At 35.6% G+C, this 13026-nt stretch overlaps 1 protein-coding gene and 1 pseudogene across 1 annotated transcript; both read right to left on the bottom strand.

Annotated features, from left to right (window-relative positions):
• Positions 1-5687: 5687 nt before the first annotated feature.
• Positions 5688-7261, bottom strand: LOC148583886 (uncharacterized). Its single transcript, XM_088510669.1, is given in 6 exon segments — positions 5688-5966; positions 6007-6067; positions 6162-6447; positions 6580-6752; positions 6878-7007; positions 7213-7261. Coding segments are annotated over 6 exon segments (978 nt in total).
• Positions 7262-10680: 3419 nt separating this feature from the next.
• On the bottom strand, positions 10681-12612 carry LOC132190991 (MATH domain and coiled-coil domain-containing protein At3g58260-like; annotated as a pseudogene).
• Positions 12613-13026: the final 414 nt, after the last annotated feature.

The raw sequence follows: 13026 nt of genomic DNA, 5'->3' as shown, positions 1-13026 counted from the left end.
TACCAGCCGGCAAAGGTCCCGAACTGTCCGAGGGTTCCCAAGCCCTCGGCAGTTCCAGTTTAATATGGTCATTTCTTTTGGCGGTGCTGCTCAACAGCCACCGCCTTAGTTGATTCTCCTGTGAGCTTCTCCTTAGTATCCTCCTTCCCCTTTTTTTGCACTGGCGCTTCTGTCTCCATGTCCTCCTTGTCATCTATGCTTCGTTTGCCTGAGCAAAGTAAGTTCTGTTGGCCCGAAGCCCATTCTTTGTCCCCTCTTCTAGCTTGTTTTTTCCATTTACGTAAAGAGCCTCCCAAATTCGACACATTAGGCCCAGTAGAATCAAACTGACCCAAAGTGCCTCCTGATTCCTTCCCTTGCTCGTTGGAGGCTAATTTTATTCCTTCATTCCACGTGTTAGCATCCCCTCCTTCCCCATCTTCTAAAATCTTGGAGCAATTAACGATCCTCTTGTCCAAACGTGCTGAACGTATCGCATTCATGCATGCCTCCAAACTTTCCTTATCAGGACCCATTGATTGCATTGGACTATTACTGTCGTTACATGGCTGAAATTGCGCATGGGCTGTGATTTGCTCATCAATGCTCTGATTCCCTCCAACAGCTGTTCCCTTCTTTCCTTTCTCCTTATTGCTACAATATTATCCATTAAATGCTCCTTTATTCGTTTCCATCTTTCCTTGGCCAGCCATTTCTTCCTCCATAGGGAAATAATCTGCTCTTGCCTTATTCTGCATCGAAACGGACATTGATTCCCCTGATTTGTCGCAGCTTGTCTCCCCATTACTCGCCCGCCCATAATTATTCAGACCATCTTCCGATGACCGGAATCTGGCCGGACTGGACCATCCCATGTCCTCATGCCGATTGTGAGCCCCTCCCTAAGATCCTCTTCGTCTGTCCGCTCCCCGAGTTTGATAAGACGTACTGAGCCACGGACCATAATCCATGGCCGCTCCCTTGGTGCGTCCCATATTGCTTTTCTGACAACCCGCAGGACCATGCCAGATGATCCCACAGTCATAGCAAAATTTTGGAATTTTCTCGTACTGAAAAGGAATCCAAAATGATCGATTTTTCAAATTTAACATACGTCCCCGCGCAAGCGGTTTCATAATGTTAATTCTGATTCGAACTCGTAGGTACTTCCCCCATCCAATGCCATCTTCATTCGTATCTACCTCTTCAACGACCCCCACAGTGGATCCCAATTTGAATCCCATATCTTTGCCCATGCACGCTAAAGGCATGTTTAGCATTCGAATCCAAAATGTCTCCGAATCAAACGCCATTTGGTGAGGAGGGGATAATCCATCAAAATCTGTTACCGAGAATAAATTCCCTTCAAATATCCACGGCCTTCCTTCAAGAATCTTGATTTTATCCCATTCATGCTCAAACTCAATGAGGAATAGATTATCTCCCAAGACTTTGAAAGATAACGAACCTGTCGGTCTCCATCCCTTAATAAGCCTTGCTCGAACCGATTCTTTCCCCACTATCCTTTCGATCAGTAATTTCCCTACTAGACAATGGGACCTTCCTTTGCTTTCTATCTCCGCAAAACATTCTTCCTCCGCATCCAGGCCAATGCTTTCCTCTTCCGTCAATGACAGCTTCCCCCACATATGCGTCAAGTCTTCCTCCATGCCTTCTACGATCAGTAGAGACCCCAAAGAATACCCGAACAATAGATGATTATTCTCACAGTCCTGGAGAAGACGTGAAATAATGTCTTCTACTCTAGTTTGTGGAGACACACTCTAGAGAGAAAAAAAAAAGGGTTGATATTAAGTTATTGACCGATGAAAATAAGAAAGATGCTTATTTTAAATATGCAACGGCTAAAATATATTAAATATGTGTTGAGTTAGTACCCTAAAAAAAAAAAAAAAAAAAAAGGAGTTGGTTCAGATTCATTGGTTTGTGAAAATCCTAAATCCAAACCGAACCATCTCTTTTTAGTTTTTATTTTCCAAGTTTCACAATCAAACTAATCTATATCCCTCTAAACAAAACCCCAAACAAGCTAGCTCTTGGTTTAAGGTCGATTAATTTCTTGCATCATAATTTTACATTTATTCTTAACTACAAGCCGGCTGGGTCAGTCGTGAAGATAAAAAAGAAAAAAGAAAAGTAAAACGAAAGTTGTTTTAGCTTTTCTGAAAGGAGTAGTCCTAAAAGGAGAATTATAGTTTTTATTGTGTCCTTTTAAATTTGATGTGGCTTATAAATTACTAATAGATTAAAATTTAATAATATTTATCTCAAATTCAGTAATAATTTTAAAAGTAAAGTCACATTTGAAAAGAAACGGTAGGGTTCTTGTCCTTTTAGCATTACTCTTCTGAAAAGATATATCATGTTTGAGCAATGCGTGAAACAACTTGTAGCTTAAATCATTTTAGATATAAATTTTCTACTTTTAAAAACATATGTTTATTAGCATGTGAGAAGCATATATTTTTTTAATAGCATTAATAATGCTTAAAGGAAATTCCTACGAAAATTTGTGTCCATTCATTTCACAACAATGACACTACTTCTCACACGGTAACACCTAAGGCTGTAATAGCAAGGCAGTTACTAACCGCCACTACCCGCTACTAATTAAACAATATCCCTTGTTCCGTTCTTTCATATGGAATATAGAAAAAAAGAAAAAGAAAATATATATATATATATATATATATATATATATATATATATTAAATAAATAAATCTCAAACACAACTATTTGAGAGCCAAGAGGGTGCCCAACCAAGATCTCTCGTTCTCCGCCACAATTCGTGTTGATAATTTTTCAAAAAAATTTTATTAATCCTAATTAACTCATATAAACTAATAACTCTATCATCATGCATTTGTGTTTATGTAATAAAGCCATGCATATGTTTTAAGAAAATCTCTTTTCTCTTAATTTGAAGCTAGCTAGCTAGGAGAGTTCGGCCAAGAGCTCTCCTATTTGAAGACAAAATATATTTTTTTATTGGATTAAAATAACCTATGTATCCATAAATGGGCGGCCAAATAATTTTACATAAATATATTCAATAAATGCGGCTAAGTTAAAATATTTTAAATTCACCTGTTTTAAATATTTCTCTCCTCTATTTACCCAATTAAACCTATATCCATAAAGCTAAAGCCCAACAAAACTATAGCATAAAAAATTAGCTAACTACGTATTACGTACAGTTATTTTACCTATTAGGCTCAACTAATATATTTACTAAACCCAATTATATATCCAACAAAAATAATTTATATATGGTTTCAAAAAAAATTATATATAAATAAAATAAGAATGCCACATTCTTTCGCATAACACTGTCCACTTTGAGGTGAACTAAATCCGTCAGCAAAATTCAGGTCCTGCGAACACCATAATTGATTTATCGCTGGAAAAGAGCTATACAAGTTATACAACTCTCCAAAGCAGTAATAAATAAATAAAGAAATAAATAATAATAATAATAATAATTAAAAAAAAAAAAAAAAGAAGGCTCACATGCATTTATCGTAAATCGAACTCCATAAAAAGTTTATTTTTTTCTTTTTGGCCAAAGATGTGGTGAAGAAAAATTGTGTAGCTAGCAAAATTAAATCCCTGAAATAATTCATTATATACATTATATGTATAACCCTTACATAGGTCTGTTTCCAATTTTTTACGGACACTTGGTAGGTAAAGGAGTAAATTTAAGGTCTGTCTAGCATAGGCCTGCCGTTAATTTGAACGTTATTACCATACTATAACGTTGGAGTATGGGATTTAGGGATTTGATTTTTTTCAACCAAGCTCTTTTGGCAAAACAATGTTGCGGCTATGGACCAACCCAGACAGTTTGATGGCACGAATATTAAAAGCAAAATACCATTCAGATTGTACAATTTTGAAGGCGCAATTGGAGCTTAAACCTTCTTTCGCTTTGCGAAGTATTCAAGGGGCCTGCAGAGTAGTAAAGGATGGGTTGATTTGGAGGGTTGGGGATGGATCAAATGTTTGGATTTGGGGTGATAAATGGCTTTGCAATCCATCCACCTATATGGTGAAATCTCCGCCGAAGCTGTTGGACTCGAAAGCAAAAGTGAAGGACCTACTTGACCAAGAAGGAAAGTGGTGGAACCTAACTTTATTAAAGGAGATTTTCCAAGAGGAGGATCAGCTGGCTATTCAAGCAGTCCCCATTAGCTGCTCAAATCAGCCCGATAAATTGGTGTGGAGAGGGACTCAAAATGGAAAATTCTCGGTAAGTAGTGCTTATCATATGTTAAAAGAGCAAGAGAGTGGCCAGAAACCCGAGAGTTCTAGGAGAAGGGGGCAAAATGTTTTATGACAGGGAATCTGGAATATGCATGCTCCAAATGTGGTAAAAAATTTCATGTGGCGGGCATGTACAAATCTTCTTCCAACTAAGGATAACCTATTGAGGAGAAGGGTGATTGAGGAACCAATGTGCCCCATTTGTAGCTTGGAGGCTGAAACTACCTTCCATGCACTATGGGATTGCCCGGCGTCTAGGGATGTTTGGGGAGCGAGCCGAACAGTCTTCCAGAAATGCAGTTTCACGGGGTCTGATTTTTTGCAGATTGCGGGGGACTTATATGCGAAGGGGGGAGGTGAAGTGCTTCGGTTATTTTCTGAAATATCGAGGCGTATATGGCTGAGACGAAACACATGGGTATTTGAAGGTTCTTTTTCCCACCCAGATGCTGTAGCTCGAGATGCTGAAAGGGCAGTGAAGGAATACGAGCAAGCGAACCAGGCTGAAATCATGCAAAGCACCACACAGGTTCAACGCCAAGTTCACTGGGCCAAGCCGGAAACAGGGTGGATAAAAGTCAATGTGGATGCAGCTATCAACAAAAAAGAAGGAATGATGGGTTTCGGCCTTATTTTGCGTGATCAGGAAGGGAAATTTGTAGCTGCAAAATGCATTAGGAAAAAGGGCTTGTGGGAGTCTTCAGCGGCTGAGGCCTTGGCATTTTTTTATGGGGCTGTCTTTGGCAGTGAGAGAGGAGTGCAGCAAATTATTGTTGAAGGGGATGCCAAGCAAATTACAGATGCTATCCAAAACAATGGGCTAAACACTAGTATGGTTGGACACCTAATTGATGATATAAAGCTGAGCTTAAATGTTTTTCATCAGTGGAAAGTTAACCATGTATATCGTGAGGCAAATAGGGTGGCGCATGGACTAGCAAAAATGGCCCTTCAACAGGTCAATGATATTGTATGGAGTGAGGACTGTCCATTTTGTATCAGAGATATTGTATTGACAGAGCAATTGCTTTGTCAATGATCCTTATATGAAATACAATCAAGCTTAATTTTCAAAAAAAAAAAAAAAAAACAGCCCCAAACAATAAGAAAGCTGATCAATTTAGGTCTGCCACCTATTGTAAGTGTAACATGTGTTACACTGAAAAACATTAACAAATAGCTCAAAACATAAAATATTTGTTCTCAAGAGGTAGATTAATCGGCTGTGATCATGCCTAATGAAGCGGAGGTCACTAGTTCGAATTTCCCTCCCCCGGCCCCCTCTTGTACGGACATGTAAAAACAAAACATAAAATATTTAAAAGTTAAAACTGTATCCAAATCAGAATTTTTTTCAAAACATATATATAATCTAAAAACCATTAACAAAATAAAATATGTCTCTCTGGATAATAATAAATTAATTTGAGGAGAAATCCTTAACTGCGGATATAACATCAATTTTGCATTCAATGAACAAAACATCATCCAACAAATAGCCCTTTGATGCGTCCTTGAGATCTCTCACCGCCAAAAACTTGCGGAAACCATAACCGGCGCCGGATTTAGGGAACCAGTAATCAGCTGTAAGGTAAGAGTCGGTCATATTATTAGATTTACTTAAAATGATTTTTCATGTAAATTTTTAGTAGCATTTTCTTCTGTTCATGTCAAAAAGAAATGAAAGTTTATAACATTTTTTGTGAAAATAAAGAGAATAGACCTGTATGTTCAAAATGATAGAGAGATAAGTTTGTGTTGAGTCCGATTCCACTTCCCTCCGGCTCGAGCCTCAACTTCCTATATATCCAAAATACAAAGACAAAGATTGTAAACTAACATATTGTAAATTGAGATCATTGATATAGAAGAGCTAGCAAAACTTCAATCATACCATTTTCGACCTCCAACAGTGAATTGCTCAGAGAAATAAACTTTATCTTTCAAGGCCGTATAGTTGTTAATCTTCCAGGTGAAATAATTATGTTGAGGTTGACTTATCATGGACAAACTCTCCACTTTACAAATACCTTTAATAAAAAGAACTTCCACCCCAAAAACACAAGTGTCATCAAGAAGATAACCATTTGATGAATCTTTGAGAATATCATGGGAAAGCAACTGGGCGAATCCCCATTCAGTCTTCAAGTTATGGAAGCGTTTTACTCTCTCATTCGCATCTAAGTTTTTGAGGTTCACAAGCAATTGTAGAGTCACGTATCAAATCCCAAACATAATTAAATATTATAGCAAGGTATATATATCCAGATGGACAAATTGCAAAGCAAAGCTTTAAACTTAATCTCAAGTACCTTGGATAATCAGGTACTTGTCTCGGATTTGATCAAAAACAAAGAATTTTATTATGTTCACGTTAACCTCCCAGCCATGTGGAAAATCTTTGGTATCTGATATTTCCAAGTATAGAGAGATGTGACCTTTCCCATTGCTATTCTTTCTCCCATTTGGGTAGAGTACCAATCTCCTAGATATTGGGTACCAAAATTCTTATATTTTACTATTCGAAACAAAAAAAAAAAAGAAAAAAAGAAAAAAAGAAAAAAGAAAGTAACAGCTAAAAGAAGGAGGAGTGTCCAGAAGATACAGTACCATTGATACCCCTCAACTTCAAACTGACCCGAGTGACATTTTTCCTCCTTCATCCCTAATAGTAATGAAAAATTCTTGATTTGAAATGTATAATGAGGTGCTGGGAGATCTCTAGTTGATCGTATCATTCCTGAGATTTAAAAAAAAAAAAAAAAAAAAAAAAAAAAAAAAAAAAATTGATTGAAAAGTATAAAGTTCCAACTCTATCATGTGAAACATTTGGGTAATTTATTCAGCATATTTAATGACAATTAACAAACTACTTGCGATACTTTTTAATAATTAATACTAAATAGTCACCAAAAATCAGAGAGCGAGCAAGAGAGAGAGAAGACCAGTTGCATCATTGTCAGCAGGCCGAGGATGCGAAGTTTTATTTCCCATGTCTTTCTTTTGAATTCGTCTTTCTCCCGAGGGTTCTAAGTAATGTAAGGGGTTTTTGACAATTTGTTACCGCATTTTCATATTTGGGTAGCCGTATTAGTTTTATGTATTAGGTTTATATTATGTTAGTATAAGTCGGCTAACCCTAGCCGTATTAGGTTATAATATTATTTTAGAATCTATGCTGACTCAGCCCTAGCACACTTACGGAATGTAATGAATCCTTTATTTCGATGGAGTTATGCTATGAATAAAGAAATGAAAATAATTAATCTCAAACCTTGTGTTTGAAAGGTCTAAGTTTCCTTAGAATTTAAGGTCTAGTTCTCTTAGAACTTAATTCATCCCGTTACAGATTTAGGTTTGTAACACAATTGGTTTTATTTATTTATTCAAAATCCAACTTTCACTCTTTTTCTGTAAAGCCTCGTCAATCTTCACCTTCCTTAACTTTCATTCTTTTTTTTTTTTTTTTTTTTCTACTGTAAAGCCTCTCACATGCAGCATATATATGATCTTTACTGGAGCCCAAAGGGCCTAAAGTAGAGTGTGATTGATACTCTTTTTTTTTTTATTTTGAAGTGCGTTCGGCTTTGTAAAAGAAAAATAAGCTTAACGGCTAAGGTAAACCCTTTTTTTTTTTTTTTTTTTTCCTTTGTTGTGTTTGTGAATGAGTGGGCTTGATGGTAATTGGCCGTGTGATGCGAATTTCTTTTACTTTTGTGTTCTCTTAAATGGCTCTTGTCTTGGTTCTTGTCTTGGTTCAAATTTGGGACTGCTAGCAATCTACTTTTCTTTAGGCCTGGCCCATGGCTCATGAGCCGGTGGACCACTCCTGACTCCGTATGATTGGGAGCCTTTGGGTCTAGATGGACCTGCAGCTAACAGCTTTGGGTCCTTTTTTTTTTTTTTGTTAGTCCTTGCTTTCCGAATGTTTGCTTTGTTTAGCTTTTAACTAAATAAATGCACTACTATTTGTTTGCCACCTAAATATTAGTTTTGACCCAATTACTTGTCATGTAAGTCACTAGACAGGGTCGGTGGCCCAATGGGTCAACCACCTTTATATGGTTGCTTTATTCAATTCTAGGCACTGTGGACCCTGCCCATTGCCCATTGTGCCCAACCCCACTACAACAACATTTCTCTTCTCCCTTGTTTCTTCAACTAACCGCATCGTTTGTGACCATCAATTATGAAATGCATAAAATTTTTATTCATGCTTATTCCTATTTTATTATTTTATTTTTTAAAATGTCTACTTAAAACATTGACTAAAGCTGATCATCCAAGTTTTCATTTATTTATTAAATTTATTATTATGAAGTTATTAGAAACAAAGACCTTCGTCCGCTTTAATTCTAGAAGGAAAATGCATGCGTGAAATGCAAGTTAATTTAATTGTAAAATTTTAAAAAATGAATAAAAACAACTTGGAGTACCTCAAAGGAAGCAAAAGGGATGAAAAAGAAAGGTAGAAAATGTCTACTTTATGCTTTCGCATGCAGCTAACTGAGGAAATGCATGGTGTTATTCTAGTGTTCTCTTAGTCTTCTCCCAATTATGATGTGACTTTTAAAATTATCATTTCTCTCCAGGACCTGATGGATTTTCTAGCACCTTCTACCGGATTGCCTGGGGCATCATCAAAAATGATTTTATTGCGGTTGTTCTGTCTTTCTTTCATGGTGGTATCATCCCTAGATCGATCAATGCAACAACAATTGCCCTTATTCCAAAAATGGAATCTCCAGCCTCCTTTTTCAGATTTCAGGCCAATCAGTCTTTGTAACTTTAGTTACAAGGTGATCACGAAGATCCTATCCAACAGGCTAAGTCGACTTCTTCCTCTCATAATCTCTAAAGAGCAAGGTGCGTTTGTTAAAAATCGTTTAATATCTGATAACATAACCATAACTTATGAACTTGTGAGAGAAATTGATAGGCACACGTATAGAGGCAATATCATCTTCAAGGTAGGCAGTTAGCGGTTATTAACCACTTTTTCTTGTCCCTAAAACCGTTAACTGCAACCGCCCTAGGCGGTTAACAGATTTTAATAACCGCTTACCAAAGCGGTTAGTAGTATAACCGCCCTGTTTGAACACCCCTAATTTTTAAGATTTGATTCAGTCGAAAATTCTAAACCCAAACAACCCTAGCTTTTCACCCGCTTTTATGTTGTGACCTTTTTTTGGTGCCATTTATTATTACAGAGAATTTAAAACCATTTTGAACAAAAAAATTATTATTATGTAGGCCTCAAAATTTCCAATCATTAGATTTTGATAATCAAACTAACCTATCTGAATAATGTTAGGCGGACCTTAAATGTGATATGGCTTTTAAAATTATTATTAAATTTGGGGTGGTTATTATTAAATTTTAATATATTTGTACTTTTAAAAGCTATTTCACATTTGGGATGATTGAAAGAAAACTCTAATCCTCCTCCTAAAATTACTCAATCTGTATATATCGGTCTAAGAAAACCCTGCAAAGCTTATGAAATGTATTATTTAAAAAAAAAATTGTTCATATACTTTGGATAATCAACTAATTAAGTTCCCCTGCGGTTTACTTTGCCTGACGCTGGATAGTATTCAGTGCTTGAGAATTTTGGGTATTTAAATTGGACAATAAGCAAGCAAAATCTTTAGTCACTCTACTCTTGTTAAGTAACAAAATATATTTAACAGAATTGCTCTACTAGTAGGTTTTGCAACAGCTCCATGTTATTGTCATAACCAAGAAATTAAACAAAGGGATGAAAGCATTTTTAGTCCCTCAAATTTATTGTCCAAAACAAACGGGGTATTTTGAAAATTTTGTAGGGGGTTTAACGGAAAATTTTAATTAATGGAGGACATTGAAAAAAAATTTCAAAATTTGATACATTAAATTGAGATAAATTAAACTTTAAGGGGGCCATTGCAAAAGTGATGGCAATTCAGGGGTTAAGTGAAATTTTCCCTAAAAATAATTTATAAAAAAACAAAAAACAGACTATTTACCAATAAAATAAGAATGTCGTCACACTCTATATACGCAGCATAGCAAAAAAAGTACTGGCTATATAAACCCCTTAACCAGTGCAATAGATTGAACGAATTCAACTTGAGCACTTGCAAATAGGCTTTATATCCTATTAAAACTTTACATATCATTTTAAAGAAAAGAAAAAGGGGATGACAAAATTTCCTAATCTTATTTAATTATAAAATTCAGGCTTTAGTTGAGGCTTTTTCGTTATCCCTTTTACTTCTTGTTTTAAAAGCAAAAATATTAACAACACAAAACACTTATAATTACTTTATTTTTATGTGGCATCATAACACTTTCAAACAAATAACATAAAACAACCTATACGAACCGTAATTAACAATTGAACCTTGTGCTCCTCCAATAAAAACGCACAATTATTTTGAGGAGAAATCCTTAACAACGGATATGACATCAATTTTGCATTCAAAGAACAAAGCATCACCCACCAAGTAGCCCTTTGATGTGTCCTGTAGCTCTCTCATTGATAAAAAAATTGGAGCAACCAGCGAACTTCGCGGAATTAGAGAACCATTTCTCAACTGTTAGGTAAGAGTTGGTTTTGGGTGTAAATTTTCAAGAGAATTTACTTCTGTTCAAGTAGAAAAGAAGTGAAGAGAACAAATTAACCTGTATTTTCAAGATGATTGCTATTGATTTGGTCCCTTATTCGCAGCTTGCATTTGACGCACACTTTTCTGTTGAGTGAAAGACTTTCTGGATTACATAACATCAAATCAAGACCCAACCGTGTGTCTAATTCTTTTCCTCCTTCCTTCGAATATAAAAATAGCCTCCTATATCCAAAATATGAAGAGAAAAGGTTGTAAATTAACATGATAAGTAAACCTGTACTTGAGACTGATATACAAGACTTAGCAAAATGCCAATCATACCATTCTCTCCCTCCAACAGTGAATTTCTCAGAGAAATCACATTTAACTTTCGAGGCCATAAACTTGCCAATCTTCCAAGTGAAAAAATCACTTTGAGGTTCATTTATCATCGACAAACACTCTCCTTTAAAAGGACCTTTAATAACAAAAACTTCGACTCCAAAGACACAAGTGTCATCAACAAGATATCCATTTAATGAATCATTGAGAGTCTCATGAGAAAGCAATTGATCGATTCCCCATTCAGTCTTCAATTTATGAAAGCGCCTTACTACTCTAGCTTTTGCATCTTTGTTGTTGATGTTCACAAGCAACATGAGTAAAGTCAAATATCAAATCCAAACATAAATATATTAAAGAGGTATATCTATATGGACAAATATTGCAAGGAAAGTTTTAAACTTAAGGTTTAGACTAAGCTTTGGGGAAAGGTACCTTGAATACTAAGGTATTGGTCTCGAATTTGATCAAACACAAAGAATATTATGTTCGCGTTAACCTCCCAGCCAAGTGGAAGATCATCAGTAACTGCTATTGCCAAGTATAGAGAGATGTGACCGTACCCATTGCTATTCTTTTTCCCATTTGGGTAGAGTTCCAATCTCCTAGAGATGGAAATGAAAATGCTCATATTTTTATATTTCAAAAAAAAAAAAAAAAAAAACAATTAAAACGTGAAGAGGTGTTAAGGATATAAACATTAATGATAATTGTTGATTTGTATTCTCTAAATAAATGGTTAACCGTAATTTAAGTAATATGTTTGTAGTTGAAACTATTGAAATCACAATTCTATAAATAGAGTTTTATACTTAAATCAAATATTACGAAAATAAATAGCTTGTAAGGCTTTAACGTGTTGATGTAAGCGATAAGCCCAATTCTCATATATTTCCTCAATCTCCGTAGATTATCATTAGTTTTTATAGGTTTTCTCAAATTTTTTAGATTATTATTAGTTTCTATAAGGAGTCCCGAAGATGCACCATTTATGGCCACCAACTTCAAACTGGCCAGATTGACATTTTTCCGCCTCCATCCCTAATAGTAAAGAGAAATTCTTGATTTGAAATGTATAATGATCATGAGTTGGTGGGAAATCTGTGGCTGATCGTACTATTCCTGAGGAAAAAAAAAACCATTACATTCAAAAGATATATAGCTAAATATTATTGTGAAACTGTCTGTTAATAGTTGTATATTCAATCAGAGGTCAGAGGGTATAGAGTATTTGTTAAAGATCAAAATCTTTTATTTGAAACATTTGGGTAATTTATATATTTTCTTTTCTCGATCAGATTATAACAGGGGAAGGAAGGAGGGCTTTGGGTAATTAATTTAGTCAACAAGTAACAAACAATTAGAGAGAGAGAGAGAGAGAGAGAGAGAGAGTATACCAGCTTCATCCTCCATGTCTTTCTCCGATCCCGGTGTAAAGATGAACGCTTTCTGATATTTTGAAGAAGCTCAAATGACTGACTATATATGGAAGCCTGCAAGGAGTTCCAATATTAATATATCGTTAAACTCGGTGGCCGATGGTCATATTTATTTCTCTCAATAGGATGGAAAAAAGGGAAGCTAGAGAATATTCTTGCTCCCGCTGGCGAGCAAGCATCTACTAGTTTTGAAAATATTTTTTGGCTTACCTTCCATGGTGGGGAATCAAAAGTTCGTACATTCAAAGGGATAAAATAGCGAATATGGAAACGTATTAATGGATGGAAGGAGAAATTCCTATCGAATTGGAAAAGATCGAAATTCTCATCAAGGCCATAATCCAAGTTATTACTTATAGTATGAGTTATTTCTTGTTGCCTAAAATTG

The sequence above is a fragment of the Corylus avellana genome, chromosome 9 (assembly GCF_965113065.1).
Source record: "Corylus avellana chromosome 9, dhCorAvel1.hap1.2, whole genome shotgun sequence".
Lineage (NCBI taxonomy): Eukaryota > Viridiplantae > Streptophyta > Magnoliopsida > Fagales > Betulaceae > Corylus > Corylus avellana.
The sequence above is the reverse complement of the archived record's forward strand: the minus strand, read 5'-3'. Positions and strand labels throughout refer to the sequence as shown.